This window comes from Epinephelus lanceolatus, chromosome 17 (genome assembly GCF_041903045.1).
Source record: "Epinephelus lanceolatus isolate andai-2023 chromosome 17, ASM4190304v1, whole genome shotgun sequence".
Taxonomy (NCBI): domain Eukaryota; kingdom Metazoa; phylum Chordata; class Actinopteri; order Perciformes; family Serranidae; genus Epinephelus; species Epinephelus lanceolatus.
In genome coordinates this window covers 26,348,240-26,364,981 of record NC_135750.1, presented here as the reverse complement: position 1 = coordinate 26,364,981, position 16,742 = coordinate 26,348,240, and the positions used below count along the sequence as shown (strand labels likewise).

At 40.4% G+C, this 16,742-nt stretch overlaps 2 protein-coding genes across 2 annotated transcripts; both read right to left on the bottom strand.

The window, feature by feature from the left end:
* Positions 1–51: 51 nt before the first annotated feature.
* prr18 (proline rich 18) lies at positions 52–2,512 on the bottom strand. The gene has a single exon (XM_033612423.2). The coding sequence runs from the start codon at positions 2,156–2,158 to the stop codon at positions 1,391–1,393; it is 768 nt and encodes a 255-aa protein (XP_033468314.1). The 5' UTR covers positions 2,159–2,512; the 3' UTR covers positions 52–1,390.
* Positions 2,513–4,332: 1,820 nt separating this feature from the next.
* Positions 4,333–16,385, bottom strand: sft2d1 (SFT2 domain containing 1). Its single transcript, XM_033613791.2, has 8 exons — positions 16,150–16,385; positions 15,309–15,395; positions 14,207–14,289; positions 11,824–11,905; positions 11,332–11,367; positions 11,171–11,229; positions 8,486–8,515; positions 4,333–6,306 (listed from the first exon to the last, which is right to left on the bottom strand). Exons 1-8 carry the CDS (start codon positions 16,213–16,215, stop codon positions 6,267–6,269), a joined length of 483 nt encoding a protein of 160 aa, XP_033469682.1. The 5' UTR covers positions 16,216–16,385; the 3' UTR covers positions 4,333–6,266.
* Positions 16,386–16,742: the final 357 nt, after the last annotated feature.

Genomic DNA, 16,742 nt, shown 5'->3' with positions numbered 1-16,742 from the left:
ACAATAAAATGTCAGCAGCTGAATGGAACCAACAAAGAAGCCAAACATGTCTTTATGGCTCAATTTCTCTTTAAGTGTGGTTTATTGTATCTTGCTAGAAACAGTCATGTGCTGGGTTGTTATTAAGCTCTCAGTGGATCCCTCTTTCTCCCTGAGCAGTACATGAAGTTCATTATGTAATTAAAACATGGTTCTGTGTAGCTCAGTGGGGACCACACGAGTCTGGGAATGTCAGGATTAAACTCTCAGTTCAAATTGGGAATAGTTTTGCAGCAGGTCATATAGCTCTGGCACTTTGGGTGAAATCATCTCCCAGATATTTGGTAGCAACATTGTTTATCTCTAGTAGCTACATGCACTGTTTTGTTGGATATAACAAAAGTAAAGCAGACTGGAGGTAATTTCCTGACGGGATCATGCACACTGGCCCCACAGTACACTGGTCAACCCTGCTTAACAGGAAATCTAAGAAGCTTAGAACACTAATGCCCAAATGGCTTCAGGTAGGTGCAGTGGCAACAAAAGGGGCCTTTAAAATACAGTCTGGGAAGTGGCCAGAAGAGTAAAAGAAATCTAAATGGCTGCAAATCAACATCATGTAACAGAATTATCAAGAGGCACAACGCAAATCAGCTTTAGAGAGATTTAAAAGGGTCAGTCACACTTGCATAATTTAAAAAAAAACATTTTTTTTACTTCAATTGGCATAAAATCAGCTGAGAAAACGTTTGACAGTACAAACATTTAGTAAATATTAAATACTGTACATCGCTGATAAATCCCTACAACGGATATAACCCTCTTATTAGAGGAAAAATCAACAGTCCAGTTTGGTTTCAGCAGCAGGCGCATAGAAAGCGCTGTTGTTGATAGTGTATTGTTCTCAAACACAAAGGAGCGGCTTTCGCGTCCCTTTACGCAAACCCCTCTGCCAATCCACAGGCGCCCCACTGAAAACAAAAACCATGTGCAAAGAAGGAGAATATTAAGGTATTCAGTTCAAACTTTGACAAACCATTGAGCAGGCAAAGCAACGTTTCTGTGAACCATAAGAAGCACTGTTGGCTGAGCCACAGGCTGCAATTACGCTTTCAAATCTTATTTTTGTGGAGGCCAAATTTCCTCTTATTCCAATGACATTTCTGTTTTCAATTTCTTAAACAATTGTATTTTTTAAGTGACATGACATCTATTTTATGCAATAACTTGGAAACAAACTGACATTCTGTGAAGTGGATTTCCTCCCTTCACATTTGCAAACATTTAATTTACAAGACTCAAATTTAAGATGCCATTGCAGCATGCCAACATCGGTGCACACATTTCAGAGTCCATCATCTGTTCAGTCTGCTGTCTAAAGAAAAAAAAAAAAAATATCAACAGTCAGGTGTCAGCAGCCTTTAAGGTGCGGGAGTGCAGAAAGTTTGTCGACTTTTCCCAAAGCAGCGGCGTTTTCCACTCCTTTGAGCCACTCTTTACATTTCCTCACAACAGTCTCATCCACGTCTCCATCCTCCTCTTCGTACTCCACATCGTCGTACTTGTATTGGTCATTCAAAAGAGATATCTTAACAATGGCGGTGATGTCCTGCTCGGCGCTTTCCACTTTGGCGACAGGAGCGCAGCCTTTGGACGCCCCGTGCGCCTTTTTGGATGGAAAAACGCGCCTGTGTCGAAAGTCCGCGGAGGCGCAGCACTTCTGTTGCTTTGCCATCATCTGCTTTTCTAGATTTCGTTTTTGGATGACAAGGATGGCTTCAGGGGTAAGACTGAGGGTAAACTGAATCTCCTTCTTCCCGTCCTCTTTGCCCTGGAGGTGTCTGGCGGAGTCCATGGAGCTGGAGCGCCTGACTCCTTCAGATGAGTCCTGAGGTTTGGGTACCGACAGCCAGGAGCACTTTCCCTGCGTCTCCTGGTCGGTACTTGCCTTCTGAGAGGGGCTTTTACTCTTGTCCTGCTGGGCTTTTCGCCCTAAATTCCGTAAATTCGCCGATGTCCAAGAAGTGGACGTCTTCTCCTTATCGGACCCTCCTTTCTCTCTGCCGGATTTGCTGGTGAGCTCAGTGTGAGGAGGCACTCCGTTGGCTTTCTTTTTCCCGAATAGTTCCCTGCCGGGAGAGGAGATACGCTGGTGGAGGCTGATAGGCGGAAAAGGCATTTTAGTGGCTGGAAGTGGTCAGGATCAGGATACAAAAACGTGCAAATGTCCAAAGTGCAGACGAGGAAGCCCTGCGCAAAGCGACGAGCGGCGCTCAGCGAGCATTATCCAGCAGCGAGGTGGAGGGAGGCTGCAGTGCACCTGTTGTCCGCACTGACCGGAGATCAACTGGTGCACACACACAGCCTGGCTGCTTTATGATGGAGCCGGCAGGAAGGCGTGGTCAGGAGGAGCACCAAACAAAGCCAGGAAAAACTGTGGTGATGTCATTTCATAATTCCCAATAACTTCCTGAAGCAATGAGCGACATCCAGCTCACGTTCCCCTCATGTTTCCTCACAGCGCCGCTCTGCTGTGTTAGTCACTGGAAACGCACATCCTCTCGGCTAATGGTTTATTAGAAAATTAGCCTGAATTATATTTATAATATTCCAAGGAATTGAGATGTAGTTGTTGGATGATTACATTGGTTTTCACGTGTGGATTTATCTTATTTGTGTAAATTCCACTATCTTTCTCCAATTTTTAAGAGTTCAGCTGTGACTTTAAAGGTCCAGCGTGTAGGATTTTGGAGGATCTATTGGCATGAGATGAAATATAATGTAACAATTATGTTTTCTTTAGTGTTTAAACACCAGAAAATAAAAATTATAGTGTGTTGCCTCAGAATGAGATGTTCATATCTACACAGAGAGAGCAGGTCCTCGTTAATGGAGTCCGCCATGTTGCGCTGCCATATTTCTACAGTAGCCCAGAACAGATAAATTAAATATTGGCTTTATAGGGCCATTCACGCTGTTGCATTTTTGGATTGGCCACCATAGTCAGCAGCCCCCACGCAACATGCTAAACAGCGTCAGAAAAACACTGATTTTAAAATAAAGCACGATAAATAAATACTCAACATCCTCTTGAAACAGTCTTAAGCGGGATTTATACTTGTGCGGCAGACCCTATGCCATAGCCTACGCTTTTGTGAGCATTTATACTTGTGCGTTGGGTCTATCTGTGTCACTCTACAGTTACACCTCCAAAACACTACTCAGAAGCGGAGGTTTCTGTTAAGTGCTGTAAAGTTTAGTTGACTCAAAACACACCCAAAACACACATGGCTTAATAGACACAAGTACACAAATTAGCTTCACTATAACTGGCAGCATTCACAGACAAACACTTGTCTTTATCAGGACACATTTTCACCACAAATACAACTTGCTAATGTTATTAGCACAAGTCTATGGCATTTTACATTGTATAAATTAGCCTAGTGGCTAGTGGACTTTTCCTCTTGTCATATGAAGCTAGTGACAACAGCAACATTTAACAAAGGTAACAGTACATTATTTGGCTCCATTACAACTCACAAGGTTAAAGTGCAAATCCCTGAAAGATAAATCACACACGACTTAAAATACTATTTTTGTGGAAGCTTGACTATCTAAACAATTTACTGTTTCGTATCTGTGAAATAGGGGAGGTTACATTTCTGGGGAGGTACATGTCAGGCTATGGCATAGGCTAAACATCTACGCAGAGCCTACGCCCTAGATATGGCATCGATTCAACTCAGAAGTATAAATTAAGCCTTAATTTTAGCCTACTTACATTTAAAAATGTATCTAAAAAAAGAAACACGATTATGATGTCCCTTTAAAGTTGGATAAGTACAACTACAACCAAATGCTAGGTTGTTTTTTTATTATTTTTTATATGCTGTAAGACCTGTTTACACATCCTTTAGACATGTATGGACCATAACAAGTTGAGAAACAAACTAAATAACTAAAGAACTCACATTCTTCAGTTACAGTAGCTGCATCCTGCAGATGTGAATATACCTCACTATACCGTACATGTTTGTTCCTTGTTGTAAGATAACCCAGTGTGTCCTTGAATTAACAAAACATGTCATTTGGCACAGTCCTTTCAAGTCTCAAATATCAATTAACTGATGTATGGAGATGGTCTGTTGCTGTTCTTTCAGCCATGTAGCCTATGAAAGACTTCTGAGGGAATACGCAAATAGTCGACAATATTGATTTGGCTTCCTTTCTGCTGTTATCTGCACTTTCGCACAGACAGTCACACAATTGATTCAATGTGATTTTGTTACCCTCGGTGTAGGATGTAAGAGGAAATCAATACTTCCTTCCAAATCTGTAGTTTTTAGACTGTTTATTTGATATTGCCCGAGGATGTTGAGATTTTACAGTTTGTGAATCATTTCGTTTATTGCTCTGGTGATAACCATCAGTGGGGATTAAAGGGAGAGAAATAATTCACGTGATAGTGTACAAATATAGTGATTTAAAGAAAGGAAATACCATTTAATATGTGTAACATTTAATATGTGTTCTACATGATGAGACCAAAATTCTTTTTTGTAGCTGAATATTTTCAAACAAAACCAAAAATCAAACAGTCCACACTTTTAGAATAAAAAAATGGCATGGAAATCACCAATGACAACACAGGCCAACTTATTTATTGAGTAGGGCCATTAAGATGAAGGGGACAGTTTCAGTTCAGTGGTTGTGGTGTGGGATCCCTCTCCTCTCTGACATAACAATGGATTAGATGTAATAAAAAGGAAACAGTTGGGAGACTCTAACAGATTGCTGGGGTCAGGGTACTTCCCCTTCATCCCCAAACTTCGCCCTAATCCAAAAATAGCGGGCAAGGAAAACCGATCACAAAAACAACCACACTCCCTTCACTCAACAGAATTATTTTATCCCTAGGATTAATTGCTCAAGGATTTGCTGGGTCTCTGCGAAGTTAGTTGAACAAGTAGTACTGAGGGGAGATTTTGTCCACACTAATCCACCACCATGTTATACAAGCGTCTAATGAAACTATGTGGGGGCTGCAAAACAGGAAGTGGAAAGCTGTTATTTAGTCGCATCGAGCCGAAAGACAACCTGGAGGCATGTTGTTAAACCTTGAACAAATCCTTCAGCTAATGCACAAGATGTGGTGGGGCTTTCTTTGTGATACTGATTCATAAAACTGTTTTAAAATATATATTTTTTAACAAACTGGGAAGAGATCCATGACTGACTGCAAGTTATTCTACAAAATAAAAAAGCCCACCTCCTCATCAGGAAAATGTTAACATCTGCACCACAGATGGGGGGAAGGCAGAGGTTATGAATCTTCCGGAGGAGGTTGTCATGACAACCACATCCTCAAAGGCTACGCCATCACGTTGAAGCAATACAGGGAACTTGATGTGAGCTATTCTGGGTTATTAGGTCACATCAAAATCACAATGTTCAGAAAAGCGTAATTAACAGGGTCATTGCTACATCTGGCAGGAAATCAAATTTAAAAAGGGAGAAGCAATTTTAACCTAATTTGATGAGCTAAAGGGGGGGGGGGGGGGGGGCAGGTATGTTCAAATACACATGGAGACAAACAGACTAGACAGGAGCTGCTTTTTTTAATCTCTTTAGCTGGAAAAACCTCAAAAGAGCTGCGGATATCATATATCCCTGTGCATCATCAGTGAAGCAGTGCCTCAATTGCCTAAGGGAAAAATATTAAATATAAACATGGAGTAGCATCTGAGATCCTCTTTATACATCAGTGCCTCACACACAGACAGAAAACAAAAGGACAATGTGTTTTAATAATGTTTGTGTGTAAGAAGTCGGAACACTGTTTAAAAATCCAGAAGGAAAAAAAAAGTCATCTCACACTGGGTGTTAGATGTAAATATGAATGGTTGGTCAATTCCAACATATTCATATATATGTATACAATATATAATGTAAAGGCACTTGTGTTGTAAATCATAACAAAGTCAAAATAATTTCCCTGCACTTAAATGATATAAAATCCTCAGAAGATATGGGAATATCTTCAAATATATTAAGCATTAAAGGCACTCATTTCTCTCATATCAAAAGCAAAAGGTAACTGAAATCTGATTATGGTTATAGACCTTCAGCGAGACTTAAAAAGCGAGGATTCACAGTCTGAAACAAGCCATAGTAAAAATCCAGAGATATAGTGTATAAACAGTAGAGATGTATATTTTACAGAGCCACTGTTCTTACAGTTTGCATATTAGGACCAGTCTTCACAAATTGTGGATCAAAGAGTCCTAACTCAAACAGGTTGTGAAGCACTTCAACACAGCATCCCTGTAAAGAAAAACACAGATAAAATGTCTTAATAACAGCATTAAAAACAATCACATAAAGAGAAATAGACAAAAAAGCAATGAAGGAATGTCGTGTTGTTCTGAAACAATAAACCTGAGGCACAATTTTGTCATGCGTTTAAAATGAAAGGCGACAAAAAAAGCCCTTGCGCCCTTTGTTATGATGATTTGGGTGGGGCTCGTCATGAATAAGTGAGTGTGTTTTGGCGGGGAAGCACCACATGTTCAGAGTGATGGGGGCTCCCTTTCTCCAGGTACCCTGTGCTGAGGGATGATGCAATATGAGCGGTCACCATGGTAACCGCACATCCTCGTCGCTTGCTCTGTTTCCCCTCACAACGTGTGCTCTTGCCGTCGGTGTGTTGCTATGCAGACTTCGCCCGCAGCCACAGTCAAATTTCGGTGGAGGAGGTGTGAGACCGGTCAAGGTTAAAAGGAGAAGGGGGGATCATAAGCAGTCTGAGAGGGAGGAGGGGAAGTCGGGGGACGGACGCGAGAGACTTGCTCCTCCAAATGCTCTCGTTTGTCTCTCTGATGTATAAACAAAAAACGCTCAACAACACCACAACCCTCATGTTCTTCCTCTAATTCAGCCTCAGGTCTGTTTTTATATAATCACTAGAGGCTTGGTGCTATTTTTGCTTCCCCAAAAACTGCATGAATAAATGATCACTCTCAGAGACTTTTACCCATTTCTAATTAAATATTAGAGCCGTACAGCGCTGTGGGAAGTGCACATGCAGCAGGTTTTCCTACCTTGGTGTGCAGGTCTGAGAGGTTATAAATAGGCAACAAGGTAAAATACATTAAAGGATCAAGTCCACTGGCCATGTGGTGTTGTGGCTAGCCAGGTATCACAGTTTGTTTGACAACAGACCGGAATAGGGAGATACTGCAGGTTAATGCTTTCTAAACGTGTCGGAGAAATAAAGGTCTGTGACCAAAATATTGCTGGCAAACAATAAAAAAACAAATGATCAAAACTAAATTAAATGAAAAATGGATTACAATAAGAAGCTTAGGAAGGGGGGACAATAATGTGTTGACAAAAAAATATAATGACAAAGGAGTGACAAATATATAAGTGATCATAAAAGCCAGTCCAAAAACTAGAAGTCCAATTTGCATTTCTCTATAGGAATGTGATTTTTGGAAGGGTGGCACGGGAAAAAGGTCTTTGTCTCAGCTTTGTATTGTTGTAAGCATTCAGGCTGGGGGAGGGGGAAGTCGGGGTGGTTATGGGACGTCTCTCAGCTGTCAGGATGGATTATAGGGTCGCCCAAATACACAAGGCACTTAGTGAGGAGGGGCTGCATGGGGGCTCTGGACCTCGCACCAAATGAGATATAACCTTGCTTACAGCTGGACTGACAAAACAACATCACACCCCGTGCTTGTTTTGGGGAAAGCATTGAGGTGGTGCACCATATGGAGCAATTTGAGAAGTGAACACCTGAGTATTTTCTTTCAATTCAAATTCTTTACAAGGGTGTGATTTAAAAAAAAAATCAATCGCTGTGAGATTTCAAGGCTGTTTGGCTCTATACTGAAGCATTATCTATGATCAAGACAAAGCAAGTAACCTGTGAGAGAGACTATAATGTGACTACGAGATTTATATCCTTGCCTCTTACGCAGGACAGCCTATTTAGGTCTTGATCTAATCAAAATATTGCATTGTGCTTTAACCCTTCAGAGCTTAACATAAGCTTGTCACGAGTAATCTAAAAGCTACATAGGGAGAGAAATATTTTGGTAAATCTGGCTGAAAGAGCATTATTCCATGAGAAACGATTCATTTAGATATTATGGATGAGGCAATCGGCGTCACAGGGCTAAAGCACAGAGGAGTGTGAAACAACAAGCTGCCATTTGCTCCACACTAAGTGCCTGCACTAGTCGTAGGGGGGGGGATTACAGCCATATGGTGGAGGCAAACAGTGTTCGGAGGTAAATGAAAACATGTTTTCATTGAAGGGTCGCTCATAATGTTCCCTACAGTTTGTTGTGTGCTGCAGTGTGGTGTCATTTGTAGACAGGTTGTTGCTCTTATAGATGGACTTAATTCAGTAAGCAACACATACAACTGAGAGGACGGATGCACATCACCTTAATGTCAATGCAGGCCAAAGTTAAATCATATTATCATGTTGTCTTACCTGGCAAATGGAATGTAAGAGATGCTATACCTGAAAGAGAAAAAAAGAATACCAAGTTATTGACAGTAGAATAAGACACTAATTCGATAGAGGAAAGTACTAACATATAATGAGACTGTCAAGCTCTACACAAGCTGAATGAAGATAGTCCCAAAATACAAAACCATTAGTATTTATTTCATAGTACACAGTGACTGTAATGTTTCCCTTAGAAACCAAACCAAACCACAAAGAACGCAACACTTAAAGTAAACTTAGGTATTATATTAGCAGCATAGCAGTGGCTGTCTGATGAACAACACACCAAAATGTAAAATATACGTTTAAATACTCCACTGAGCAGTAATCATTGGTCTGAGGGGTCTCTGGTGTCGCTTAGCAAAGGGATTAACCAAATGTGATTGTGAATGAATTGGATACACTGTAATCTTAGCACTAATGATTCCAGACAGATTGGTAGCCAAACACTGAGTACAACAAAAACACGATACCCTGTGCTGGAAATGATTACAGCAGAAGTTAAGCACAAAAAAGCCCCTGATCAGACACCTAATTTCTTCAAAATATGTGAGGAATCTGGTACAGCAGTTGAATGATTAACTACAGCCCAAGCCTGAGCACAACTGCTATCTTATTTCTGGATGTCTGAACTAAATAAATAAATCACACAAGTAAGTAAAAGCTACCAGTGCTGTTTGGTTACTAAAAACTTCCTACTGCCTGCCAGCTCTTTACTGAGTCAGGGTCAGTCAGTAGTGCTCCACTGTCATATGGTCACTTCACAGCCTGAGCTCAGCCTGAGGACTTTGCCCACCTCTGTGTGGATCAGTGGCGACGTCTTATTACAGAACCACCTTCACACAGACGTCTGAGTGCCTGCGCGCGTGGGAGTGCACTATGCCCCCAGACTGTTAAGAATGAGCTCGATATGTGTGACTTGTGGTTGCCATGGTGATGCCTCTGAGAACGCAAGCGGAGCGGAAGTGAATGTACAACATGTAGGTGCAAAAGCAGTCCAGTTATGAGGCAGACACAGCCCTGCTCAGTGATGCGATGAAACTGTCCGTTCCCTTCCTCCTGAGTTACAGGGGGGTTTCTGTTTCCATGCACTTTGACAAACTCAAAGACTTTTGTTACTGCTGTGCAAATATGTTCAAATTAATGAACGGACAAGTGCTGACATGCCCACACACATCACTCACAAGTCTTATTATTCACTGCTGTGTTGAAGCTTAACCTCACTGACCCCATTACTATATATGTCCTCTTTTCTCAGTCGACTAGGCTGAGTTATCTACAAGATTCGGAAAGCCAAATTTAAAACAAGTATGAACACTAGGCCTGCAACTACCAGTTTGAAACTGTAGTAAACTAACTTATTTACATTGTTGATTTAGTCTAATAACTGTATTTTTAATCCACCCAGAGCCAAGGCCATGTCTATATTAGGCAACTGAAATAAAACTTGTAAATTAATCAAAGAGTAGAAACGAAGTCTATATTTAGGATATCATATCTTCTATACAACAAATGAAGGATAATAAAATTGTTTGACTTTATTTTCTTCCTATCTTAACACAAGATAAATGTAAATATACACATGCAGTTATTAAACTGAACACAAGGTGTAGCATTCATGTGTGAGGGGACATAGGTAAGCTCCAGATAATGGGAATCACATGTGTGGAAAAGGAAGCAAACAGTGTGTGACCGTGTTATGGAAGCATGTCGAAAAGCATTAAGTATTGGCTTGTTAAACTGAATTTGCTGAATGGAATAATGACACATGGACAATGCTGTCACCTGTTTGTTTTATGCTGAGCATGTGTATATTGTATTGACAATAAATGGATCGCCAAATCCAGAGATAAAGCACACTGGACATTGGTTTATTGTTAGCCATATCGTGGCATACTTTGTGACATCAGCAAATATCATATTGTTGTCCAAAGAATCACATTAATATTGTATGGTGATTAAAATTGTAATTTACACCCTTACATTAAGGACCCAGGGGTGCCATGTATTCTCACTGGGCCATTCACCTGTGATTTTAGCAGCAATGACCTCAGCGACAGCTGGCAGCCACTTTGTCTTGTGTGTAAACAACACAGGTGACACCTGTCTGCCTCTACGTCTCTAAGTAGGTCCACACTGATCCTGGCACTGCCTCTTCCTCTACGGGCCAGAAATATACTGACCTACTGTACCATGATGCCTGGCAACACACCAACCAGTCATCTTACAACTTGACTGACTCAACAGGTATGTCGCTTGGGGAAACTAGGGCAAATCAAGTTTCCGTACTACATTATGTGCAATGTATTATCATTACATGGAACTTATATAGGACGACATTTATGTGTTAAAGTTTGAAATAAAAAGCTTTAAAAATGCTAAAAAGATATGTTGCTCCAAAACTGGGAAATTCAGTTATAGTGTGGTTGAATGTGCAAAATGTACGTTCATCCATTTATAGATTTAGCCGTGCACATGCCAACAGTAGTAAGTCAGCTTAAAGCATCAGCAGTGAGATTAACTCAACTCACAGATATTTATTGCAAGGCAGAGCAGCTGGGGGAGAGTTCTCCATCACGGAAAGACGGCTTCGTCTGAGTAGGTGTGAGTGATGAGTAAATTAATTGCCAACTGTGCTACAGTAGAGAGATGGCTGGTCACACTTACCACGTCATTGCCAAAAACTGCAGAATACAGAAGATGATAGCCAGCCCTTTTTTGTGCCACTGTGAAAAAAATAAACACAAAATGGTCATTCTAACAGTTAAAAACACTGCCCTGAAACAACAGACTGTAACTGGCTTTAAAACTACGTATCATCCACTTACCCAAAACACTGCACAAAGTGTTAAGACGAGGCAGAGCTGGTGGAAGAAGAAAAGAATGGTTATTTTTGTTCCTGCTGGCCGAATGACGTCTGCTATCCAACACTTGATTTCTTCAGAACTTCACAGAAAATGTTGAATTCTGAACAAAAAAATGACACTAAATCTGCCAACAGAAAACATCACCAGTGTTAAGCTGAAATACTTTATCCTTGAAATCCTTTAAGATCACAAAGTGGGGAGCACCAGTGCTTTAATTGAACCTGGCTTTCTAATCCAAAGTCAGAGGGCTACAGACCTTTTACACCCTCTACAGTAGGTGAAAGCAGATACAGTGTAGATGCACTTTGGCCTCATGTCAATGAGGAATCAGAGAGAATTGCTTCTAACACCTTCTGTTACAGGGTGTGGACTACTCTCCAATATACAGTAAAATAAAACATAGATAGTCAGAGAAGCATCTGGCTCAAAGTAACAATAAAAAGAGGTATTTACCAGCATAACAATGGTGGCTATCAGTCTCGTTGGCTCAAACATGCGCTTCAGCTGTTTTAGTGGTCCCATTAAGAAGCAGGTGCTTTAAAGGAACAAAACACAAAAGTTTAACATTTTAAATATCAGTAAAAAGGAAAGTTGACCTGTCGTTTAAAATGTTAATCCATGAAAGTATTGCAGTCATGTTTTGTCTTCTTATCCAGAGCTAACATACATCACTGTGGTTTATATATGCTTACACACACAAACATCAGAACTCTGTCACCGCCATAAACAAATTTACACTACATGTTGCAATTATTGGGGGTTAAATATTTCATGCCCAACACCACGATGACAAATTTAAAACCTCCTACATGATGCATGTGTGACGTGAGTAAATGTAACAAGACAAAGGCTTTCCCTGCTGACGAGGCACGCAGCTCTGGGCTCAGCAGAGCTGAGTGGGTAGAGGGAGTCTGTGTAGCGTCACATCTGTTAGATGAGACACCAGAGTAGTCCGTGTTGACGCAGGCTCTTTCTACTGCTCTGCCGAGAGGGATGGATGCCGCTCAGACACTAATGATATCCACACACATGCTGCTGATCAGGGAGTAGGATGACAGCAATATGCTGTATTGATTAATGTCTAGAGAGTAATACTAATAGAAAAAACTTTGATTAAACAGAGGATTCATCAGCTCAAGTTTGATTTAACACTAGATTCTCTATGGTTACTATGGATAAAGAGACAAATGGAGACACCCTTAACCAGCTTGCTGTGGTTAACATATGTGCCAAATGAAATTTATCAAGTTGAAGTGACTTTTACGCAGCCAAACTATTTTATTATTTGTCAAAGCTGGATTGACAGAAATAAAACACATGTGAGAGATATGCATTGTTTTGTTATTACAACACTTGCATGTCATACGCGTCTCCCTGTAATCTTCTTGCAGCCAAAGGGACATGAAGATGAAAACTGCATTAAGCTCTTTAAAATATGACACTATATTGCTTTGCATCTGCAACCTAGGCTATGAAAGCAGAAGGTGACCCAGTTTCTTGACGCTTCTAAACCTTCTGGACATATGATACCTGAAAATAGAGACTGCCCCTGCCTGGAAAAAAAACCCCTCATCAATGGTTCGCTGTCAAAGACATCATGATCAGATTTAGCCCTTGGATTATCTTGACTAAATAATCCATAATGTTGGGATACCCAGTAGGCTGTTGATATCTGGTGATAGAAGATACAATTCTAATCTCACTGAAACATTGCATTACAACAGTCAGAACTGCAAACATTAAGGAGACGTCAGCATCTATGTGTCAATGTAGCAGCACACAGCCGGATTTTATAACGATGGGTGAATCAATGTTACACTACAAAAAAAACCTTTTAGATTTGTTTTAGATATAAAGTTTAACTCATTGTGTTTACTGCAAGTTTGGTTTTGTGTAAAAATGAATAATGCACAAGGACATATCAGATATTGCCTGTGTGTGAGCGCTGTAATGACAGATTTTAAAATATGATGTCCTGTCACTGGGAAGGAATTAACCTTGAATGCTTCTACACAGAGGAGACATTATTTATAACTGAGAATATGAGAGCAAATATTAATGTCTGGTCTACTTGTAGAGAGAGACAGCAAAACAAACAGTTGGGGGACGCAGACAGCTGGTCTGTTTCCACTGATCATTGTGTCTTTATGCCTAATCATTTCCTACTGACCTTCAAGCGGCATACAATTAAGCTGCAAGGCTGCAGAATGAATAGTATAATAATAGAAATCACAATTAAACTTAATTAGGTGCAATATTACTCCTTTGCAATTACAGTGCTTGCTCTGACAAAATTGTGCGATCCCTATTCACAGGTAAACCTGCCTAACCAATGTTTGTTAGCACGTAGTGATTAGCAGTCTGTGCTTCCCAAACAAAGTTGCAGCTGCAGGCTAGAGCGTTCTCACCACACCTTTTTTAGTGCTCAATATTAACAAGTGCAATGTGCAAAGACAGTTTCTGTTAGTTTAGATTGTAGTAACACTAAAAATGTACAATTATACTGGTGCGAATCTGATTAAATAATGGAGATTATCATTTTCTGGAGCAGAACCAGTAGTCATCACTGTTTATATCTTAAAGATTCAGAATGATAACATCTCATGGTTTCTTGGGCACCGTGCTCCAAACTCTGAGCAACAGGTGATGATTTCACATGATGGTAAGACAGTAAATTACAGGCATGATTACTGTATTCCATGTGCCTTCTCTGTGACCAGCTGAGAAGCAACACTTGTGTAGATGTGCCAGGCAGTGCACCACACTGGTTATAAAAATATATCAAGACATTACATTTCTATGACCTGGCAAACTGAGCTGGACTGACGAGTCTTACCTGGCAAGAGCTGCAATGTTCCCTAGTGTGTAGAAGACGGCGAAAAGCTTGATTCCATTTGGAAGGAAGAGCAGTGCTGAACCCTGTTAAAACAGCAAAACAGTCTGTCAGTTATACATAATTGTGTCACCACACTTTAATATAGGAGTAAAAGCCAAGTAGCTAAATAGATTGAAGTCTTACATTTTATATTATTTTTTTTAATTGGAACAAACCAAACAAACACATCAAGGACTTCTATGGGCTGTACAATGCCTTTTCCTGAAACATGATGGGCTCCCCCTTGTGACAAAACACTATAAGACCTTGATAAAGAGTCACTACCTGAGTGGTGTTACACCTACATTCTCTATTTGGATCACTTTCAGTGAGGAAGACCTGTGACACTCTGAGTGTGAACATTGCACTGTAAGATGGATGTCGTTTAGGGAGCAGGGTTAAAAAAAAATAAACCTTTCACAATATGCAGAAACTAAACTTTTACATTAGTGCTGTAATTTATTGGGGGTTGTAAGGACACTCAAGTAACTTGCAGCTAATAAGTGCAGGTCACAGACGGACCAAATTCTGGACATTACTTACTTCTACAAAAAAAAAAGGAGAGTGGGATTGTTTTAAAACGCATACATAAAAGAGAAGTTAAGAGACTTTAAGATGTAATGTTTGTTGAGAGATGTGCAGAGATATCTTGACTGTGTGAATGTAACCACCCAGACCTACACAGGGCCTGTTGGGGCTCTGTCAGTGTGAACTGTCTGTGTGCGGTATTATCAGCAAGTGTTGCCTGTGACAAGACTTCCTGCCATTAGAACGGCAAACACACTACAAACTGAAACGTTGAGCTCTTTCCTTATATAAAGCAACTTTTATGTGTTAATTAACTAAGCATAAGTGACATGTGTCAATCTGTTTAATCTGCAAGTGCAAGAGGGGCATTGTCAGTCAGCTATGTTAATACAGCACAGGGAAAACTAACTTGGATAACTGCTGACAGCATTAATAGTATTATGCACGCTCTGCATTCTCTGCATTCCCAATGTCAATATGAAATCAGTCAGAGCATAAATGCTGCCTGTTCAACATAAAAGGCTGAGACACTCACGAGTATTGAACACAGGATGCCTCCAGCAAAGCATATGACGAACCATTTCACCCTGGTGCTGTAGCTGAGAGTGCTGGCATCAAGGACCTGGTGAGAACAATGGAAGGATGTCACAGGACAAACCTAATGACCCGCAGAAAAAAAACACAGGCTTTCTATTGGTGTTTTAACCATGTTGGCTGCAGCCAAGCAGATAACACCCAGCCACGGTATTATCTTAAAACACACAACACATACAGCACAAGTTAAAGGCACAGAGCATTACTCGGTTCACTGAACACAGCCAAATGAACCAATAAAACCAAAATATAGTCGACAGTAGTGAAGTAGAGGAGAGAAATTCATAAATGAAAGCAGTGGAGACTCTGGTGTGTTCACTTTGCAACAAGTTAAAAAAGTACATAACGTTACACGAAATATAAAAACACAATGTTCATGTCAGCACCTTACCTCATTTCCTCCTCATCGGACACGCATGGAAAAAGTGTAAATAAACAAACAAATACAGTTTATTAAATGCTGTTGGGACTTTAAGACAGCTGGCTTTAACGTATGATAACATGATATCGAAAATAAAATCCGGTAATGACACTGTTATGTTAGCTAACGTCTATGGAAGGCTACAGAGTTAACGTTAGCATAAACTGACATTTCACTCAAAGCTAACGTTGCTAACTAAAATAAACCACTTTAACGTTAATGGCAGTTATCTGAACGGTAACGCTGAGACTTAGACATGAAACGAAACAAGCACAGGGCTGCTTTTTATTCACTCTCATCCATTTCACGTTACACAACGTTAGCATTAGCAGCTGTCATACAGTAAGCTCGCTAACGTTACCTGTGCAGTGAGACCTAGCTCTTCATTATCCTCTTGGCCGCTTAATACACGACGAAGCTTGTCCATCTTTAGAGGCTAGTTCACAAAGCGGGCAGAAAATGGCGAAATCCGAATTTCTATACTTCCAAATGTAGCTACGTTTGCTGTTAATGTCTGCAAGTTTTGTCAGTTAGTGACAAGTTTGACTTCCTGCCTTCCTGTATGATGCTTTCTGTAAGCGCTGATCTGGAGCCAGTTTGTACGTAGCCAGTGTTGGCTAACGTCTCTGTGGAGGTGTTTAAATAACAGACCGCAGATCAGCCCGTGGAGGCAACTTATCCAACCGCACCTCCTCCTCGGGACTGTTGCTGCCTTCCAGTGCTGTCGGAAATAATGGTGTTACACAATAAACCGCGCACAAGCGAAAAACCAGAAGTTGTTTTTTGTTCACTTGTGCACAAATTCATGTACAGGAGTACAAACTGATGCATAGACAGCAACATAAATAAATGAATTACATTTACATTTTACTATGCCAGACTTTCTGTTATATATATGTCGTATTATAATAACTTAAAACTTAAAGGTCTCAGTGTAAACAGTGCTATGTTGTT